General features: G+C 58.1%; 1 protein-coding gene across 3 annotated transcripts in view; it reads right to left on the bottom strand.

The window, feature by feature from the left end:
• Positions 1 to 212: 212 nt before the first annotated feature.
• The window catches only part of EEFSEC (eukaryotic elongation factor, selenocysteine-tRNA specific), a 249,804-nt gene continuing 227,826 nt past the window's right edge, over positions 213 to 22,190 (bottom strand). For 2 of the 3 annotated variants that reach the window (XM_040628368.1, XM_040628371.1), the window contains one exon: positions 213 to 736. In XM_040628368.1, the coding sequence (XP_040484302.1) occupies positions 546 to 736 (191 nt within the window). In that variant the 3' untranslated portion in view covers positions 213 to 545. The remainder of the gene's footprint in view (positions 737 to 22,190) is intronic. The other variant, XM_040628370.1, reaches the window with a different exon arrangement.

Raw genomic sequence — 22,190 nt, 5'->3', positions numbered from 1 at the left:
CCCCCCCCCCCATGTCCCTCAAGGTCCAGGAGACCCCAGGGGCCACCTGGCCTGGCCTGACACCCTGTGGACTCCTCAGCCCACTCCCACTGGGCTCTGAGGTCGGGTCCCTCGAGCTCTTCTCTGGGTGGGAACCCTGCTGAACCCCTTGAGATTGCCCTTGGGAAGAGGCATGAGGGGCCCTCCTGGTGAAATCACAGAGACCAGCAGAGTGGGCAGACATCACGGGACGTTTATTTGCAGCTGTCAAGTGCCGGGCCACCTGGGGCAGGGCGTGGACAGGCCTTCTCACGGCTGCTGGCGGGGCAGCCTGGGGAACACTGGCCCCCAGTCGGTGGGGAGGCGCCGGGATAGACCCTCCGGGCCCCAGCCCTGGTGCCACTGCCGCCACAGCCCCTCAGACTTGTCACCGGGCCTTAGCACCGGGCCTGGGGCCTGTGTCTACAGGGTCGTGGGGACGGACATACTAAAGGAGGTCGAGGCACATCTGGTCGGACACTCGGCGTTGCAGCCCAGCCTGGGGCCTGGGCAAGGTCACTGAACACTCAGGGGGACTGGACCATGCGCTTGTGGGTGTCAAAGACGTAACGCTTGAAAGACAGGCTGAGGGCCACATGCTGCGCAGGCTCGGGCCGTTCGGCCCCCTCTTCCGGCTTGGCTGCTTCCCCTCGGCCAGCCCGGCCCCGCTTCTTGAGGGTGGGCGTCAGGATCTTCTTGGACTCGGGGCTGAGGCCACCTGCAAGGCACAGTGGGACAGCCTGTTACTCCGCCACTCCCTAGCCTGCCGCTTACCACCCCGGACAGGCAGCCACTCGTCCTGGCCCGTCTCCGAGTCTCCTTCCCCCAACTCAGTGGCACCCTCGCACTCTCCGAGGCCGAGCTAGGACTCCAGTGCTACCTGGCCTCACCCCCTTCTGCCTCCTTCCCCAGACAACGGGCCCCTGAGGCCTAGGGTCCACTCTGCCACCTAAATCCCTACATTCCACCCCCTCCCCCACTGTGCTAGTCCATGTCATGGGCCTGTCCAGCTTGGAGCTCAGCAGGGCTCCCCACCTCCGTCTCCCAGTCCCCTGCTCACCCATCCACTCTGCACTCAGGCTTCTGTATGGATCAGCCCCACACTTGGTGGCCATGTCCTCCTGCTGTAAATGGTCCTGTTGTTTCCCAGAACACTCATGCTAAAACACATACACTGCAACTTGTCAGACTTGTTACCGGGACTTAGCACCGGGCCTGGGGTGAGGGGTTCTTGATTTTGAGGCTCCCTGGGCTCGGTGTTCTCCCACTGCCCCTGGATCCACTCTCTGCTCCTCTGTGTGCCTGGGAGACAGCATATGGGCTCCTGTGCCCTCTGGCTTCTGGTTGGGTTCAGCCAATGGGAGCCCCAGCAGATGAGAGGGTGGGAGAAGAGAGCAGCCGGGATGTTGATTCCTGTTCCCTAAGGCCGGAACTCCTGTTGGGGATCCTTCTCCCTGGGCTGTCCCTCTACCCCCATGCAGGGGAGAGAGCGGCCCCCACTGGTTTCCATCACATCTTACTGGCTCCTTTAAACAACTGCCCTCTGTTCACTCCCGCCACTATGTACAGTGTATAGACTTCATATTCACCCTCTCCAGACAAATGATTGAGTGGAAATCAGTTTCCTGCTAACACCCTAAGGCCAACCCCAACTCTTCTAGCCCCTTCACCCACTGCTTTTGTGCATTCCCTGCCACCTTGAGGAACATGTGACCATTCCTGGGCTCCCTGCAGTCACACTTATGAGCCTTTGCATAGGCTGTTCCCTCTGCCTGGAATGCCCTTCCCTGTCTTGCCAATGGAAGAAGTCTTGCTCATCTTTGAGCACTAGGCTGCGACCTTTGAACACCAGGCCTTCTCTGGGGCTTGTCTTTATGAGGAAACTGCCTGGTAGCAGCACGGTGCAGCATCTTTGTGGGCCGCTGGCCAGGGTGAGCGCTCGGCTGCTTTGAGCATAGGCAGGGAGGCTCCGGCTCCCCCAAGGCTGTGGCCAGGCCTCAGACCAGCTCTGTACAAGCAGAGCACTCTGGAACAGGCTGCTCACAGCCCTGCTGAGGGAACCTGGCTGGAGCAAGCGGGAAGGGCTGTGGCAGGGGTGAGTGGAGGGGGTGCCATGAGACTTGCATGGGGCAAGGAGGCCCAGTGGGCGGCAGCTCCGGGAGCGACTACTGAGAGAACTGGGTACACAGCCTTCATTCCTGGCAAAGGGCAAGTGAGGTGGAGCCCAGCCCACACTGTGCTTGCCAAGAGGGGTCCTGGCAGGACTGTGTCCTCCCACTTCCTTCTAATATGCACAGAGGGGCTGTATTGGCCAGTGGACCAAGAGGTTGAGTCCAAAACTGGCAGGAAGTTGGGCGTAGGCACCAGGCAGAGGGCTCCCTTCCCTGCATGCCCTGCTGCACCCTGATCTGTCTGCCAACACCTGAAGGGCATCTTCCTTTGCCCCAATATTGGCTGGGTGTTAGCGGTCTCCCTGAGAAGCCAGATGTGACGCTCTGGTGTCAAGCTTCAGTGCCAGGAGGACCTTCGCTCATCATGTCTCAACCAGGTGGGGGGCCCGGGACAGCACGGGTGTGTGGATTATTCTGCTTAGACCAAGCACTCATGCATGTTTGCTGAAGCAACCCCTTCATCTTACAGATGAGAAAATGGAGCCCCAAGGAGGGCACGGACTCACTCCAGGCCCCACGGTGAGTTAGGAAGAGTGAGGGTTTGAACTCCGGGCTTGCACCTGTTGGCAAATGCAGGTTATTGCTCCCCAGCCCATCACTTGGTGGGGTCTGCCTTTGGCGGACTCCTGAAAATGGTCCTGCAGGGGAATAGAGGCCTTGAGAGTATCCTGGATGTTTAGCAAGGTGACCAGCAGGCTGCTTTAAGGGACACTGGAGAGTCTGCCAGGGATAGCTCTGCCTCCTCTAAGAAGGACTCAGTCTCCCTTCCACAGGCAGAGGTGAGACTGCTGGCCTCTTGAAGCCTGCACCCCGCAGGAAGGCCGGGACTCGCGGCTGATGTGAATGGGGCTCTGTACCTGTGGACCTGTACCAAGGGGAGCTGTGCTCTGGCCGGGCAGCAGAGTGTCTGATCACAGGCCCGACACCCAGCCGGTCAGCACACCTCTGGGATGGGGCGTGGGAATGGCCCCAGGCCAGGCCCCCAGGCTAGCGCCAGGCCTGCAGGTATCTGCCTCCCCGAATTCAAGCCCCAGCCTTCCTTCTGCAAACAGAGAAGGTGGCTGGCACCAGACCCTGACAAATGGCACGGGCAGCCTGTCTCCCTCCGGTGCCAGGAGGTCTGACGGCTGAAGAGGCGCGGGGCTCCCCGGCGTCTACGCCGGGCCGGGGAGACAGGTGTGGCCCAATCGGCGGCCCATCTCGCCTGCACTGGCTCTCATTACACACAGTGCATACCTCACACTGCCCAAAGCAGGCAGACCCAGAAAATCTCTTGGGCACTGGTGAATACTTGGCCATTTAATTGTTCAAGATGGTCAGGCTCATTTTCCTGCTCCATTTGGGGGTGGCCTGGACACAATACCCAAAAAGCCTCACCAACAGGTGAAGCTGTTGATTTGGAGCAAATGTCCCTAGGAGCCGCTCTGTTTTACGCTGGCCTTTCTCCCCCTTGGCCAGATAGCCAATGGAGGGAAGTGAAGGGCAGCTCAGGATGTCAGGGGTTGAAGCTGCTGCCCACGCCGAGCTTCTCCCAACCTGGCCCTGCATCTTCCTCCGGAAAACATTCACACAGTGCTCCAGGACTGAAGACAATGGTGGTGACCACACAGGCCAGGGCCTGGCCCCCCTGGACTTTATGAGTCTGAGAAGGGGCAGAGAGGAAACAAGCCAGCAAGATAATCCAGATAGCCACCAAGGCGATCAAGGAAGCAAAACTGCTGTGTCACCAGGAGGGGAGGGCGGCCAGGTCGTACGTGCCCAGGGCAGGAAGAGCTCTGAACGGGGGCCAGGTGACAGGGACTGGGTGCACGGAGACCCTGGGCAAGGGTCTGCAGGCAAAGGGAGTCTGAGTGCCAAGTCCTGGGGTGGGGGGGAATGAGCGTGATGCTCAAGACGGACGAGGATGTGTGGCTGCATGCTGGTGGGGCTGCAGGGAGACCACAGCTTACCACGTCCGTATACTGCACCCTGTGTGCCAGGCTCTTCGGGCGCCCAAACGAGGGAGGGTCCCAGAGACCTTGGGGGGCTCAGAGTGGTGAGGGAGGTGGCCAAATGCCAACTGTCCACCTGCCTGGCGTCCACCAGGGCTCCTGACACTTTGTGTGGGCCCCGGGGACACAGAGGCAAGCAGGACCTTCCTGCTCTCGCAGAGCTGCCATCCTCTCTTAGGGACCTCCCTCTGAAGCACCCCCTGGTAGGCCACATAGGTCGGGCAGCTATGTCACCCCTCCTGGGATGGCCCCTGACATGGGGAGCATGCTTGGAGCTCCTGGCTTTTGCTCCTGCCACGAGACCTGGCCCATATTGCATCTGAACCGTTCGTTCCCCTCACCCCAACACACCAGGTGCATTCCCACCTTGGGGCCCTGGCATTTGCTGGTTCCTCCGCTGGAAGATCCACCCCAGGAGTTCCACTGGCTCCCAGGTCTACCTCCTAATCGCTGTGCAAATGTCACCTCCCGGTGAGACCTTCCTGACCACTTTCACCCCGGCTGCCCCGACCCCTCCTACCCAGCTCTAGTTTTTCCAATAGCTATTATCACCTTCCGACATACTGCTGTGAGTTCCTCATTCTGATGTCTGTCCTTTGCCCCTGCTAAAATACAAGGTCTACCATGGCAGGGATTTTGTCTCTACGCACGGCTCAAAGAACACTAGCAAGGAATAAGCACCGGCTACGAAGCTCCCGCAATGATCACCGCGTGGACCCAGCAGCCCATTCTACGCATTCGGTCCTAATAAGGAACCCGAGATTTGTACGCACAGATGTCCCCAGGCGCGCAGGCACTTAACCCTCACAGCACAGTGTGGCAGACACTGAGGCCCAGGTCAGTAACTGGCCCCAGGTCACACAGATCTGGAGAGGCGGAGCTGGGCTCAGTAAGGCGACCTGGTGCCAAGGTCTGGGCATGTGGCCTGTGAAGTTACAGGGGTGCTGAGACCCTCAGGAGGGCAGTCAGGATAGGAGTGGCGTGCGTGCGCTGTGGCAAAATATTCTGGGAGATGAAGTGACACCTGAGAAGAGTTTAAAGTTACACAGAGACAAATTTACCAGTTAATTGGAAAAAACCCCCACAGGAATAGAAATTGTTGGAAGAGTTCTGCTCTAACTTGCAGGAAGAAAAGACTAGACTAGACCATCCACTAGGCTGTCAGAGATCAGGAGTGAGTTACAGGCAACACTTTCTTCTTCCATCTGCTTTCCTCTGCCCCTTCCTTCCTTCCTTCCTTCCTTCCTTCCTTCCTTCCTTCTCTTTCTTTCTTTCTTTCTTTCTTTCTTTCTTTCTTTCTTTCCTCTTTTTTTCTTTCTCTCTCTCTCTTTCTTTTTTAAGGTTTTATTTATTTGAGAGAGAGAGCGCACGAGCGCGGGAGCAGGAGCCAGGGGAGGAGCAGAGGGAGAAGTAGCCTTCACTAGCGAGATGTGGGGCTTGATCCCAGGACCCTGACATCATGATCTGAGTTGAGGCAGATGCTTAACCGACTGAGCCCCCCAGGCGCCCCTCTGCTCCCCAAGGTTTCTCCTGTGAGCTTGGGTGCTCACGGGGCCGTCTACCAGGACTACCAGCATGACCTCCTGCATCCAGGCCTGAGCCCAGAGGAAGCAGAGTGCTGCCCAGTGCAGTCTGGGTGCTGAATGCATGGGCACACGGGAAGGCAGTGGGGAGGGTCAGAGGGCTCCAGGGGGGTGGGCAGGGGAGGAAGGGGAGGGTGGGGAGGGGCTGTCACCCCGGGCCGGGTCTGCCTCCACGCCCTGGTTAAGGCTCTCAGAGCTGCCGTGGGCCAGGAAGCGCACTGCCGTCTCCAGGCCAGTGGGGTCATCTCTGCAGCAATCCGGCTCTGCCTGCTGAAGGGTGGGCTGAGCACAACCTCAGGCCATGTTCATGGCTCCTCCATGGCTGCTAGCAGTTCTTGGTTTCTGACGCTGCTGCTCCGTCAAGAGTAATAACTGGGAGGCACGGGCCTAGGGCATCGCCTTCCACAACCTCCCAAGGGCCCGCTCCCTGCTTCTCGCCCTTGCTGTCCTGTCCTGGTGTAGGAGGCCTCTGGGGCTCTCCCCCAGCAGGACCTCCTCCCTCGTCCTGCCCCCAACTGTGGAGGAATTGGTCGAAGGCCCATGTCGAGTTCTGGACTTGGTTCCACCAACAGGATAAAGTCTATCTTTTACTTGGCACCCAAGACCCTGGGTCATCCAGCATGTGCCTCCCTCAGCCCCTCACCCTCTGCTTCCTCCCACTCCCATTCTCTGACTCTCTAGTCAGGAGACATCAAGCAGGGCCTCCAACTAGTTCCGTGTCTGGAATGCTCTTCCCTGCCTTTCCTGTCTGGCTAATGCCTGCTTTGCCACTGTCTCCGGGGAAGGCTTTCCCTCACCTGCTTAGGCCGAGCGGGATCCCTCCTGAAACCCTGCTTGGCATGATTTTTGCTTTTTGCATCCCTCTCCCTGGTGGCCTGTAAGGGGAAGGTGGGGGACTGCCCTGTAGTGCTGGGCACAGGGCCTGGCAGGCAGGCTCAGGGAGCTTCGCTGGGTGAAGGCGAAGGGAAGGAGCGGTCTCCCCCAGGTGGGTAGGGCAGCAGAAGTAAGAGACACGTTCCCACAGAGCCCGTGCTTCTGGGACGAGGAAATACCTGTCTGCAAACTGGCGGCCCAAGGAGACGCCCAGGCTCAGATGGCAGGGCCCCCTGCCCCCTGCGACCTGGAGCCCGGTGCCCTACCTGGCGGGGTGTGCACAGAGTAAAATGAGCTACGCGTGTTCACACGGCGGCCATTACTCCAGAGGGCCTCGGCACACATCTCTGGCTCCCTTTCCCCAAACCTCAGGATTCTTGGAGCTGGGCTGCCCTGCTCCATTCCCCAACAAACCCGGGCCGGGATGCGGTGGGGGTGGGCCGGCATGACCCCGGGGTGACGTTGCTCGCCGTGGCTTTCCTCGGGGACACTCTCCCAGGGCCGCGCTGGCCTTTCTCACCGAGCGCCAGCCCCACACAAAGGCACAGTGGGGTGGAGGCTGCTGGGTCTTGGCTTGGGCCAGGGGTAATCAGGGAAGAATGCGGGAAGCACAACTGTTTCCCAAGCCCTGGCCGCGGGTGCCGCCCTGACATGGCCATCAAAGGCCGGCAAATTGCCTCCAATTGCTGGCGTCACTTTCATGTTGGGGGCCAGACTGGAAGAGGGGCCTCCACGCTGGTGGGCGGCTTGCACCCCCCAGTGGGAACTGAGCCCTTGCAAGCAGCTTGGGGTCACGGGCCCCCTCGGTGGCCCCACGGGGCTGCAGCCAACTCCAGCCACTTCAGTTTCCCCTCCTGGAACAAGCAGCTTTGGAAAGAGCCGAAATGACAGGGCAGAGAGAGAGCTGGGGCAAGGGGCGGGAGGCCCTTTTTGGGGTCAGTATCCTGGTGATGACGGATGGGCTGGGGAGCTCAGAGGGACATGCCTGGCAGCTGGGCTGGGCTGACATATGGGGTGGCCGGGATGGATGGCCGTGGAGGGCCTCGAAGCCAGCCAGTCCCTGAGTCTAGACTGGATGCTCGACCTGTGAGCAGGAGAGGCTGCCCAAAGGAGGGGACCTCTGTCAGCGAGGTGGAGGTCTCTCAAGCAGCATGGCTGCACCATTACCCAGTGGGCTGCAGTGTCAAATGTCACCTGAAGAAAGAGGGGTCTCTGCCTGCCTGCCCTGTTAATGAAGTTGCCTCGTACAGGTCACAGGTGGTCACAGGAGGTATGGGTGGCACGGTGCCTGAGGAGACCTCTGATGTGGCTAATGTGGCAGCCTGTGCAGGATGGACCGCTGGGGAGGAGGCTGGAGGTCAGTTTGGCTGGGAGGAGACTGAGGGGGGCAGAAACGGGAGGCAGACACAGCCAAGGCAGAAGTGGCCCTGACACAGGGCCCCGTCACGTCTGATTGTACAGGGCTGTTGTGGCTGGCCCATCCTGCAGGGACGCTGACTTCAAGGACTTGCCCATGGCCCCACAGTAGTTGGTGGTGGGGCAGAGATTTGAACCCTGATCCTTCAAGGGTAGGCCAGTGGCCCAGGGCAGTGTGGGCCCTGTACAAGCTTGGCTCTGACAGTGCCAGGGGAGAGGAGAGGCCCAAGGAGGACAGGCAACGTGGTTTTTAGCGCAAGGCCCAGAGGCGAGCTGGTACTCGGAGGGCCGAGCATGATGGGAGAGCCTGACCGGCGCCAGGAGACAGTGGGAGCGCTGTGAGTGGAGAGGCGAGAATGGCTGGCAGGGCAGCCCTTGGGGACACCAGTCAGCTGGCTCCCTTTGCGGAGGCCCCTGACCTCATCTGTGAGAGGTGCTGGCGACCATGGAACCCTCTCACTGTCTCTCTGTCAGCCCTGGTTTTTCGCATTTATCCCGGGGAGTGCAAGCCGTTAACGTGCTGGCTGGGGCTGGGAAAGCTGCCTGGTTTTCTCTCCTTTCTCTTCCTGCCATGGATCCTGTATGTAAACAAAGATGCAATTTGCTTTAAAAAGATAAGGTGATTAAGTTTTTATCAGACATGTACTCCGCTGGCCAAGCAACAAAGGGAATTGGGGAGGCAGGCGACGGAACAGGCCCTTCATTGGAAGCGCGCTCTTTCTGAGGCTCTGGAGCGCACTCGATGGGCTCCTCGCGGCCCCTTTGATTGGGTGGAGGCGAGGCAACGGGCGCCCGCACCCCCATTTTGATGTCTTAATGTTGCCTAATTCCTCCTTTAATTTATAATAAGCTTCTTAGCAGCGATGATGAATTCTTCAAAAACAAAAAAGGACCCTTTGCACAAATCTTTCCCGCACCGTGTAAATTGAAAGTACAATGTAGCCAAGCCTCTGGAGATTGGGGTGCGTGGGGAGGGAAAAACAGCGCATTATGTGGAAGGAAGGGTTTTGTTGTAAGGCAAAAACAAAACCATTTTGAAAAAGGAAATGACTTGGCCTCAAGAATCGGAGGCTCCATTATTAGAAGGGCAGCCCAGGTGGAGGAAAGTTTGCTGTCACACAGGGGGACCGTGAGGGGGCAGCTGCTGTGGGGCTGGGGGCGTTCTGAACCACCCAACACCCAACACTGCACTACCTGTTCTTCCCAGGGGTGGCCCAGCGCCAGCAGGATACCTGCTCACCTGGGGCGGGGCCGCATGCCCCTGAAGTGGCTGTGCGGGTGCTCACTGAGGCTCGTCCCGACAGCCCGGGACTCTCCATCCCACCCAGGTCAGTCTGGAAGCTCAGGCAGGGCTCAGACCCCTGCTAAGTCTGCACAGCCCCGAGTGGGGAGCCTGCCTGGCATCCCTGGTGGCTGGCCTTGTACTCCATGAGGGCCCATCCCTCAGGGTTCCCCCAGACCCTGCAGGAGCAGGTTGCTGCCACTGGTGCCTCGGGTGCTGGCCTCCTGGCATGAGCTGCCATGTGCCTTCTTCTGGTCTGCTCCTGGGTCTCCTGCCGGAGAGATCTTTCCAGCACAAAAACCTCATCATCCCTCCCAGCTCAAAATCTTCAGCCATTCCTTAGGCAAGTGTCCAAATTCCTCTAGCTCAGCTTCTCCCAAACTACCTCCTGCAGACCCCATGTGTTCTCACCTCCACCACTCATCCCTACACAGCCCCCCACCCATTCACAGGACTTCACCACTCACGTCTGCACAGGGTCCCAACACTCACCCCGCCATAGGGCTTCCCACTCACCCTGCCCTGGCTCTGTACTGGTGCTCTCTTATCTTGGGGTGACCCACAACACTTGTCTACCTGGCAAACCTCACTCCTTTGGTTTCTCAGCAAAAGGCTTAGCATCTTGGCTCGGCTTTCTATGATGCCTTCCAGGCCTCTATCCTCCAAGAAGACCACAGCCGTCCAGACCCTGTGTCCTCAAGAGACAAGGTGCAGCGTACAGCAGTGGCCGGCAGCTCCAGGAAGGGGTGCTACTGGTGACCTAAGCCCGCCTGCACTCTGCCTCATCTACCAGTGGGCTGGGCCCCAACAGCTGGCTCTTTCCCAAGGGTGACCATGACATCCCCCAGAGGTCAGAGCTCACCCACCTGTCCGTCTGGCTCCTAATCACCCTCCCACTGCTGGGCAGCCAAGTCAGGCCCTGTCAATGTGCAGGAGGCTTGGGGAGCAAGAGGTTGGCCAACTGCCAGCTGGGCTGCTAGAGGAGGCAGGAATGCACTGGCTCTTTCCTTCCCAACACGCCACGTCTGCCCAGATCTAGAGGCCTGCGCCTTAGCACCCGGGGGACCTGGACCCTGGTCCCAACCCCTAGGCTTATGCTCCCCAACAGCACAGGTGGTATAACCATGGGGGTGGGGACCTGACTGTTCAGAGGGAATGGGCCAAGTGCTCCATGAGGGGGTGTGCCAAACATGCACGTGGTGGTGGCGGGGGCGGGGGGGCTCTGGTGACTGCAACCTGGGGATGGAGCTGAGCTGCCTCTGAATGGCAGTTTCCGGAAGGGGAGCCTGGACACTAGTATCCACAGAGACTCCTTCTGGCTGGCCCTCTAGGCTGAGGTTTGACAAAGTCTCTAGTGGGGAAACGGGTGAGGCAGGCTTCACAGGTCAGTGGCTGGGCAGGGGACTGGCTAGGTCATCTGCCTCTACCTCTGCCACCACTGTCATAAGACACTGCTTAGCTAGTGTCTTCCTCAACACACCACCCAGCCCGGTGGGTTCAGACAGCATCTCATTCAAGCTTCTAGACATCCTATAAGTCACTTTCTAGGCAGGGGAAGTGACTGCCCAAGGTCACACAGCTGGTAAATGGGGAGTGGCACTTTGCGTTCAAGCCTGTGGCTTTACAAAGCTGTCTGCCTGCTGCAGGCCTGAGTCTAGCCATGGGCCTGGCCACCCCAGGGCCCTGCTGCTTCTCACTGGGAACAAAGCAGCAGGGATGGCAATGCCATGGGCGGGGGGCGTGGCATAGGGGGCTGAGGCTACTGCCATGGCAGGTGGGGAGGAGATGGCAAAAGGCAAGGGCGTTGGCGAGACTGGGGACCACTATGACTTGGGCGGCGGGCACCTCTCACCTGGCACCTCCCAGGCTGGGGCAATGGGGGCTGGGCCAGGTGGGGACCTTATTTCCAGAGACTTCCGGGGATGATGCCTCACGTGCCTTTCTGTTCTGGGTTCCATTGGGGGCACCGCTGGAACTTGGCCACTGCCCTGACAGACTCTGAGGGCGGCATAAATGGCAGAGAGGGGGTCTGAAGTAGAAAGACCATCTTGTGTGAGGCAGGCCTAGCCTAAATTGCCCCAAGGACGGGCACGAGCCAGTTCTCAATAATCATGAAAAGAACAGCAATGGTAAGCTTAGCTAGCTTTCACTGTGCCTTTATTACGTGCCAGGCCCTATTCAGAGTGCTTCTATACACACTGCTTGTCCATTCCTCAACTGTTCCCTGGGTGCTGACTCCATCTATACACACGGGTACAGAGGCACAGAGAGAGCCAGTACGAGCCCAGCGTCACACAGCAAAGATGCGGTAGGCTGAGCTCAAACTTGAGATCTAGCTTCAGACTCTGTGGCAGCACATGCTGGTGCCCATCAGGCAACCTCAGGCACTGGGCCTGCCCCCACATGACGTCTGTCATGGGTGTACATGAGCTCATTTCCCTGACTGTGACTCTCTGAGGACAGAGATTAGATCCCAGAGCCTGGCACAGTGTCTGGCCAGGGAAGGATCAGAAAAGCACTTTTCTATGCCTCAACCTGTGCAAAGAGGGAACAGTATCCTCTCCATTGTTCCAAGAAACTGAGGCCCAGGGATCCGAAATGACTCACCCAAGGTCCCACAGCTAGTGGCAAACGAGTGATCATACATCCTCATTAGTACCTGGATCCCAAGTCCTTTTCCAGAGAGCTGGAGAAAAGGGGTCTCCCTTCTTTCAGACGGCACTGCAGGACGCCACCTTTCTGCCGGTACCGATGGTGAACACGACTTTGCAATGATGTACACACACATATGCATGCACACATACGCACAAGCTTGCACACGTGAGCACACACACACACGCCTCTGGACCGAGAGACCCCTGGAGCGTGGGATCCATTCCTTTGGTGGGTTCTGTTTAGCTCCCAGAACACAATGGCCACAGAGTCATTCTTAGGTAATCATCACAGGGCAGTGACCAAGGCAAGGAGCTTTCCTAGACACAGGCCTCAGTGAGAGCGGGCAGGCAGGGGAGGGCGGGGGATGGTTCGCAGAGGCAGAGCTCTGAGCCCATGGCCCAGGTCTGAACACCATACCATGTGGCCTTACTGCCCCACTCTGAGTGTTGGTGTCCTCCTCAGTCAGGATGAGGGATGACAGGAGTAAGGCCTACAGCAGGAACAGCCTCCTGGAGACCAACGGCTGCTCCTGGACTCTCCCCAGTCTGCCCCTCCACGCAGAGGCCAGGATTCACCCCTCGTGCAGGTGCCCCCCCCCCCACCCACAGACGGCCCTTTGAGGCCAGCCGTGGGGGAGGGGCACGGTTCCTGGTGGCCCCCAAGGAGACTGTCCCTGCCACCAAGGGAGCTGAATTTTAATACTCCAAACACTCACTCCCTAAATGTGTACACTCTTTAACAGCAGTTAATCTTCAATTAAAATACCTAGAGCAGAAACTAAGATAACTGGTTTAAAAGGTAGAGCTTATTGACAATAAAAGTCTTCTTCATATTGCTTTTCTTTAAAAAAAAATTCCACATATTAAAAATGTCATTTTTATGACTTGGGGAAAAAAACCTCATCCAGAATAATGAAGGCGAACAAAGGCCCGGGGAGCAGTCATCTTCCAGGGGCCATATGCAGCGTCCTGATTACTGTATCAGCCCCGTTTCCAGAGTGGAGGGAGAGGCGGCGGGCAGGCGCCGGGGCTGGCTGTCCTCTGCAGCTGACAGGGAAGGGCGGGTGGGGAGCTTCAGGGGTCCCTATCCACACTCTTGATTTGACAGCCAGGGGTCCGATGGTTTACCTCCTCCCTGACCTGTGAAGACTGCAGCTGGGGTGCCCACCCTTCCACACAGACGCACGGAGCTGTGAGCACACGCACATCCCCTCATGGGTAGGTCCCAGGCTTGGCTGGTGGCTCTCAGGCCCACAGAGGCTGGTGTGTGCATGGGGCTGACCCACCCACCAGGCCTGCCAACACCCAGCATGCCCTCTGAGGCCGGCGGGACCCTTACTGCACATATGCAGTAGCCAGCTGACATCTGTCTGCTGCGTATACCAGGCACCAGGACCTGGGCCGGCTTCCACCACTTCCACCTTCATGCCCGCATGACTGCGTGGGTCCCCAATGCCCCATGCAGGGCCTGGCACAGAATAGGTTCCTGCAACTGGCATCACTGCCTTCTTCTCACCTTGTCCTGGTCCTTCTCCTCCCTGCATTTTATACCATAACTGCCTCTGGATCACTGGCCATCACTACCAGCCCGGGGGCTCTCTGTAGGCATTACGGGGATGGGAAACTCTTCTCTGGCTCTGTGCTATCCCATGCAGCTGCCGAAGGGCTGGTGCAGACCCTTGTCCGCTGCCATGTGTTCTCTTTTTTCCAAACACTGTCTCTGGCTCTGCCCTGGGCAGGATTTAATCACTTGGTGGCCCCAGCGCTCAGATCCTTCGTCATGGCCTGGTGGGGGTTATGTTACATATGGGAGGCCGCCCCTCGCCTGAGTCTGGACGCATATACAGGCTTTGGCTTGGGGTACCTCTAACTGGGTGTTCCTCCACCCTCAGGAGCCGGGGCTGCATGGGGCCCAGGGAGGACTGGCCCAGGGTTGGGCACAGTGCCGACGGAGCTGAGCTGGTTTCCATGGGTGTCTCTATGCCAGGAACACATGAGGGGTTCCTGTCTGGGAAGTGCAGCATATGTATCCCAGAACAGCTGTCATCATGGCCCATTTCCCAGGCGTGGCCAGGTGCCACAGCCAGCCATAGGAAGGTCACTGGGTCAGGAGCTCTGGGCTCTGCATGCAGGGTACTTGGGAGATGGCCCCATAAATCTCAGTTTCCATGTCTGTGAAATGGGCCAAACAAGCCCCTGCTCTAGCAGGGAGTGGGGAACAGCCCCTCAGAGAGGCAGGGAGCAGGGAGCAGATGTGGCTCAGACGCCCAGAAAGAGCCGGGCATGGGAAGGGGCCCTGCGGATGCATGCCTGCCTTTCCCAGCCCCGGAAACAATGCCTTCTTCTGCTTTGTTCTTTTCAAATGAAGTCTGTAGGTGCCTTAAACATCAGATGCCTGCGCTCTTGGTGCTGAGGAGTGAGCTGTCACACACGGCTCCATGCATACGGATGCTCGTCTGCCACACGCGTGCTCCTATGTGGATGTAACGGCAGGGGCTGAGGTGGCCTGAGGTTGGCTCAGAGGAGGCCCCTGTCCTCCACAGACCTGACAGGCCAAGAGAAACCCAGCGGACCAGGAGATGGTGAACACTGGCAGAGCCCTGGGCAGAGAGGCTGGACTCACCACCCCCTTCTTGGATCACGGCGCCCCCACACCAGCCAGGGGCACTTGGGGCCCTGTAGAGAGTGAGCCTGGGCCAGGTGCCTGCAGTGTCCCGTGTCACCCTCCAACAGATAGTCAGGAGGGCACAGGTGTGGTCACCAGTGTGGCTGGGGAGTGAAAGATGAACAGAATGGCCCGGCCACTCAGAGAGTGAGGGGGCCTCCATTACCTTGCCCGGCTCTGCACAAAGCCCACAGCCAGGCTGGTTGCGGCACACGGCTGGGCAGGGCTGCAGGGCAGCAGGCATATGGCCTAGCATCTCAAGGTTGGAGGCACTTTTGAGTGTCATCTGGGGAGGCCATGCCAACCCAGGAGGGGTGGGGGCTCTTCTGCCTCTTGGGCAGAGGGAGGAAGCTGGTGCCGTGAGATCGCCACTGCTAGGGGCTGAAGATGACCTCACTTCTGGCCTTTCAGAAGCAATGAGCACATCAGCGGCCACTGTCTTCAGAGATCAAACTAAGTTCAGGCGTTTGCCCAAGGTACGCAGTCTGCTCACTCATTTACTCGGTCATATTTACGGAGTGCCTACCCTGTGTCAAGTGCTGCACTGGCTCCTGGGCCAGGCACAGCTTATATCCCAGTGGGGGACAGGCCGCTCAAGCCCATGAAAATGTCGGGCATCGGTGTGACGGTGCTTGGCAGAAGGGCAGGGAGCTCTAGTGCTTTACTGACAGGGGCCAGCTGTCTCTCTAGGCACTGGAGCCAAATGAACGAACATTCTGGTCAGGTTTCTGAATCGGACAGAGGTTTTCACATGCCACTCTTGCTTCTCTGGTGGTCAAAGTTCTAACCCTTCCAACAACCTCAAATGTAGAGCCAAGGGAGGAAAAGGTCCCAGAGGCCTCTCTGTGTCTGAAATGAGCAACCAGGAAGTCTCTGGGCCACCATGCCAATCTTGCCACTCCTGTCCACGGCCACCCCTCACCTAGGGGTGAAATCAAATCAAAACCCCCACAGAGGCTGCGGGCCCCTCACCTCCGGCCCCCGCCTGGCGGCAGTTTTCCACATGCACACACATACCTGTGCCATGGGCTCCGCAGTGCTTGATTCTAGACCGTCCCTCCTTCTCTTCCTGTGCCCTCCCTGTGGTAGGTATGAGACCTACTGCACCTCCTCCACAGAACAAGGGGAAGTGGGAGAAGGAACAAGGGCAAGCTACAGGCCTCCACACACTCACCCCATCTACACACCTGAGCTTGGAATGGCCCATCCCGCTTTCACCGGGCAGAGACTCAGGCCCCTGCACTGAACAAGCCCCACCCATCTGTCTTAATCAAGACCTTGAATTGCCAAAGCAATATAAATCATATCTGAGTTCTCTGAGGAGGCAGGAGAGCCCCCACCCCACATTTTCACTCTCACAAGACATGGGTAGCTGTGAGGACACAAAGAAAATTTAGGCCCACTGTCTTCTATTTTAAAATGCAGTTATTTGGGGGCAGTACACCTATTGTGCCCGGCTCCCCTGCCTCCAGAACTAAAATCTGGATGTTCAGCATCTCGCTTGTGCCCCCACATTGGGCCACCCTACCCATCTGACTCCCAGCTTTGGCTGTTTGAGCAGCAGGCCAACAACGTGGAAAAGTGGGTGGGATCAGATCGGCATGGGCCGAGGCCTGATCACGAGCACACTATGTGCTTGCCCTCAAGGTAGGCAGTTCGCCTTCTCTCTCATCTGTAAAATGGGCACAGTCCCTATTGCACATGGTCGATCGTGGATTAATGCAAGAGGAGGGTCATGGCACGTAGGAGGAGCTCCAGAAACGCCTGGCTTTCTCTCCTCTCTGGTGGCCCTGCTAACAAAGGCAAACGGTGGTGGCTCTGCGTCCTCATGGGCCTCTGGATTCAGGGTGCTGGCCGAGCTCGTCATAGCAGTGAGATGCTACGGTGAAGTACGGACCCCGTGCCTGCCCTGCACATGGTGAGCCCTCCCCAAACACTGGCGGCTGTCATTCCAGGCCAGTGGCTCGTACTTCAGGCACCCTGTGCGGTGTCCCTGGTTGCTCTGCCAGCTCTCAGCCACCCCAGGTCGGATCAACTGGGCTCTAGATTCTGAGGAGGGACTTAGCCCAACCAAGCACCAGGCCCAAGGCTCGGCTTCGACCATGTCAGACAGTCAGTGGGAGATGGGGCTCTTGGAGTGAATCCAACACTCCCCTCTCCTGAGGTCAACCATAGCACGCTCCCGGTCAGGGTGGGTCCGTGAAATCACTGTGTCGAATGAAAACCAAAAGCCCTCTCAGTGTTCCTGTAACTGGACCATGTTTATAAGCGGGGGCCTCCTGTGATCAGGCAGCCAACCCCTTCCGGGAGGGTGGGGTGAGTTCCCAAGTGCCCAGGGTGGGCCCTCCCCAGAAGGATGGCTTTGCCACTGACCACTGTGTGGCTCAGGATGGCTGCATGAGCTCTCTGGGCTGGCTCATCGTCTGGCAACTGGGGCTGAACGGAGTATTTGTGTCCCAGACAGCTGGGAGGGTGCCAGGGAGGAGCAGATGGTGGAGGCTGCATGGGAGGTTCGATGCCCTTCATCTCCTTGTTGGACAACTATCAATCATCGGGTGGTACTAAGCCCCCTTGCCACCCAAGCCCCTGTGCTCCCTCTGCAGACCAGGTTATAAATGACCCCAGCATGTAGCTCCTCCCCAATGGCCCATCTCTCCTGCCCCTCTTTCCATGACTCTGACTCAGTCAATGGACACGGCGAATGGCCTCTGTCCCCAGCTCCACTGGCCCCTACCCGGAAGGCCTTCCCTAGTCTCTCTGCCTAGCTGATTTGTCCTTTAAGTAGCAGCTCAAGCTGATTGTCTTCTTGGTGCCACCTGCCCTGGGATGGGTCCTGCTGTGCATGATAGACTCATAGGCTCCTGAGGGTTCTGACCCCACAATACAGAAAAGGGGGGGTGTCAGGTGGACTGGGGAGGTCCTGAAGATCGTCAGCCTGGGGGATCCTCTGCCTTATATCAGAAAAGCAGACCGGATACCCTCCCCAGCCCCCACCCCCCACCCTTTTCTACTTTGTCGTCTAGACTGGGTTTTTCAGAGAGCACCTGCCTAAAGGGCATGGGCACCCAAAGAGGGCAGGGCTGGCCTCCCTCTGCCAGACATGCTAGCCACACCATGTGAGAACATGTGGTCAGTGAGGAGAGGTCTGGGTTGTGACAGACTGTACCAGGGAGGCCCAGGCCACACTGTCCCTTACTGGAAAGAAGTGAGCCCATGGCGGGTGTTTCTGCTGGCCCCTCTCGCCTCTGGATGAATTCTAGGCGCTTGGGCCCGGCCTGCCAGCCCCAGGGCCCCAGGGCAGACTGCAGTCTCTAGCTTCAGCTACACTCCTGGTGCCCACCCGATGCACCCTGCCCTGTACCACCCTGTTGCCTTCTCTAGCTAAGCCGTGAGGGCTGCTCCTCTGGACGCCTCTGGAAAGGCCCACTGTCTGCATTTGCGTGCTTGCCTTTGCAAAGCTTTCTCCCTGGGCTGTGAGTTCCTTGAGAGGTGGGACTGTAAGGCACTCACCACCCAGCCCCAGGCCCGAGCAGGGTCCAGCACATGCATTTACTCAACCTTTACCCAAGCACGCTGATTCGGTCCCTAGCCTCATTGGGCTTACACCCAGTAATTACTGGGTGAACAGACCATGACATCAGAAGTTAACAAGTGCTATGGCTCTGCTAGGTATACGTTCTCATCTAAACGTGCTCTTGCATTAGGCCCTTTAGCCACAGCAACCCTATGAGGAAGTGCTATCATTTCTCCCAACTTAGAAATGAGGAAACTGAGGCCCAGAGAGGTGAAGCCATCTTCCCAAGAACACACAGCTAAGAAAGTGGTGGAGCTGGATTTCTGACCGGCTTGGGCTTGAGAATGTGTGTTCTCACCATTTGGCAACAGTGCACCTCTCACATGCCTGGAAAGAAAGAGCAGGGTGTCTTGAGTGCAAGGACTGTGAGGTACTGACTGACACAGATGAGGAGGGGGCCTTTGGGTGGTGTTTTAAGCTGACCTGAAGAAGGTACACAAGGAAGCCATGGGAAGGAAAGGGGACAGCGCTGTGGGCAGAGGGAATGGCATGTGCAAAGGCCCGGAGAAGGGAAGAGGCTGGAGCTTGGGAGGAAGTGACTTAAAGCTGGTGTGGTGGCACGGGGAGAGTGAGAAGCCTGGAAGGGCCGGCCACAAGAAGCCACGGGGGTTGACGTGGGCCTCAGTGGATTATGAATGAATGAATGAATGATGGAGTGAATAAATGCATTGTAACAAGGCAGGGGAGAGAGCTGTGGAAACAAGGGGTCAATGACATCCTCTCCCAGATCCCTTCTCGGGGACAATGACCCCTCTGGCTGTCTCCATCAAAGGTCACTGTGAACTTATCCCCCAACTCCAGGGAGTATGACCACCACCCCACATGTGGGTGGGTGGACTGTGGCTAAGCCCCTGAGGGTGGCCAGGCCCAAGCATGGGCAGCAGGAGCTGGGAAAGCAGCAGGCTTCTAGACCTGGCAGAAAGCCACCCAAGATGCTGACCGTCTGCCCAGTGGGTCAGACTGATGGATGTGGTGCAGGGGCTGGGACTGCTGGGTCCCACTGAGGCTTTGACGGGGCTCCAGATGAGGGGGGGAGCATAGAGGAATTCTACCTAAGACAAAGGACCAGGGCTTTGCTCATTGCCCCCGAGACCCCCAGTGCTAGCAATTTCTAGTGCTGAGCAGAACAGGGAGGGGAGAATGTGGGAGTGTCCACTCAAATTAGTTTTGTGCAGTTTTAGGGGAGCCCAGGTACTGGGGGAGTAGTTGGGTGGGCCTCTGTCCTCTTAGGCTGGGCTGATCCAGAGCCTCCTCCCTCCCAGATCTACCGCATTTCCACTTACCTCCCAGCAACCTGACCCACACACCTTACTTGAGCCCCCAGGTCTCTGCCCCTGACCTTCTTCAGGTCCAGATAGTTAGCTCAGTGCCTCTCCCAACCCTGCAGCTGGAAAAGGCCAGCCAAGGCCACCTTTTCCAGGGAGTCCTCTGTGCTGTGTGGACGAGTCCTACAAGCCTCTGGAAAGGCCCTGTGTGGACGAGTCCTACAAGCAGGACAGCCAGGGCCCCTGAACAGGCAGGCGGTGGTGGGCAGCCACGTCTGCGGAACGAGGACCCTGGTCCTCACCATGCGGACAGTGGAAAGGCAGCACTGAGCAGGGGCTTCCTCTCCGCCCCACTCAGCCGACAGAGGGGGTTTCAGTAGTGCAGCTGGGCCCCATCTAGCCTGGACCAAGCCCTGGACCCAGCAGAAGTGATTCAAAACTGCCTTCCTCTCCCACCCTGGAGATGAAACAAGGAGAGACCAGTGACCGTCTCAAATGCCAGCCTGGCCTTTGGTTTCCTCAGCTGGGAGAGACACGGTCACATGTCTGGCCACACAGGACCTTCCTTTCAGTCACTTTGAAGAGGATTTTTACTTTCTTTTCTTCCAGTGATTTTCTTCAATTCCAGTGAGAATTGCCAGGACACAGAGGCATTTTTATCCAAGGCAAAGTCAAGCATGCGTGCGGAGGAAGGGTCAGAGCTGCTGCCTCTTTCCTAGGTGGAACCACATCTGAACCAAACCACCCAGAGTTCCCATGGCCCCAGGACAAGGTCCAGAGTCGGGGAAGGAGAACGGGTGCCTAGGAGAGGCACTGGGCCACCTGCGGCCGCCAGGGCCAGGCGCTCATGCCCTCATGGAGACAGCAGTGTACGACGCTCTGGGCTGGGCCTGCTTCTCCTGCTGTCAGGGAAGCGTGGACAGCTGCAGAAAGAGCACCCATGGCCTGGCCTCTGCCCACTGCCCCCACAGAGCCTGCTGGCCTCTGAAATCATGGTGCCACGTGCCATCATACAGCCCCTCCTGCCAGTCTCAGCGGTCACCAGGTCGTGCACGCAGCTGCTTACGGGGCTGGGGGAAGAGAAGTGGGCTGGGGGCGGCAGGGGACTGGCGGACGTGCATGATGGCTCATTCATTCGTGGGGACGTGTGCAGAAGGGACTGAGCACCCTGCTTTCTGTCTCATCCGCACTCCTTCTCTCTCTGCTATAAACTTCACCTGCCCTGTAAAGGCCACCCGAGTCCCTCGTCACCATCAAAACTCCTGGATGACCCAGCCAGGGTTTCCCAAACCTCTTTTCTACGTCACTACTTTTGCTACCACCTTTTTTACCTAATGAGTATTTCTTTAAATCAACTCATTAATTCAGTCAGAACACGTTATAGGTTACCGTAATTGGAAACTCAGTATCCTTTGTCTCCACAGAGTGCAGGTGAAAGCAGACACAAGACTAGCAACACTCTTCCTCAGCTTGTTTGCACACCATCTCGAATCCTCTTGCACACCCCAGGGAGGACCTATGCCGCACGCTAGGGGTACCGCTGCCCGAGTTGTCTCCTGGGGGTTCCTTCCTTGGACCAACATGCCTGTCGGGGCCATCGCCCCAGGCCTCGGCCTCCTTGTCTCCTGTCCTGTCCAGCCGCAGCCTGGGGGGTTGGGAGCACTGGGCTCAAGGCCAGCCTCAGAGCTTGGCTGTGACCCTGCATGAGACTCTCATGACTTCCAAGGTTGGCCAATGACTTTGGCAGAAAGGGACTCAAAGCTATCGAGGCAGTGAATAATGTAAAACAGCAGCATGTGTGTGGGACACAGCAATACTGTGGGGGCTGGCGCCTGGCAGGGCTCACTGAGCTGTGTGTTGAGGATGTCCTACACACACTACGGCTGAAGTCACATCTGGCTTTCTGTGGATCAAATGTGGCCCCTAGAGGTGCTTTAAAAATTGCAGATCGGTTGCCAATATTTAAAAGTGTGGGCCCACATTCCCAGGGCAAGTGGCCTGAGGTGAGCATGGGCTGCCCCTTCAGACAGGGCATGGGCCCCCCACCTTGCAACCAGTGCCTCCTGCTGCAGACTCAGCCAGGCCTCACCAGCTCTAGAACTAGGTCTTGTCCCAGGTCTGAGCTACAGCACCCTTGGATGGTGAACGTTAGGGGCCGTCTGGAGAGCCTGGAGGAATCCAGACTGCCCACACCTTGGGGTAGCCCAGGGAGATGCTGGAGGAGGGAGCTGGGCTGGGGCAGACACTGGAAGCTGTGCCTTTGCCCCCCAGTGCCCTTTTTCAGATCTCTGAGCACTGTGGGGTTTGCAAAAGTCACAACGGTAGCGAGATCTGTACACATTCAAACAAAACCCCAGATGGGCTGCCAGGGAGTGCAGGGGCAGCATGGGGGTGTTTTGGAGGCCTGGGACCCTGCCATGGCGTTGAGGTTACTGTGTGCCCTGTACCACTCTGACCCTCAGTTGTTTCCTCCGTGAAACGGGATAACACCACCTTCTTCACCAGAATGTGGGGAGGGGTAAGAAAATCCCTGGTGCACTCAGTCCAGCAGACGCTGGGGAAATGGCAGCCAAGAGAAGAAGGGGAAGCTCTGTTCTCCAGACACTGCCCCTCAACGAGTTCTTAACCTTGGACACATGCCCTCTCCGGCATCAGCTGCATGCACAGGGGCCTCCAGCTGCCTCAGGTCCTACACCCT

This window comes from Ursus maritimus, unplaced genomic scaffold (assembly GCF_017311325.1).
Source record: "Ursus maritimus isolate PB19 unplaced genomic scaffold, ASM1731132v1 scaffold_14, whole genome shotgun sequence".
Classification (NCBI taxonomy): Eukaryota; Metazoa; Chordata; class Mammalia; order Carnivora; family Ursidae; genus Ursus; species Ursus maritimus.
This window is presented reverse-complemented; position numbering and strand designations above follow the sequence as displayed.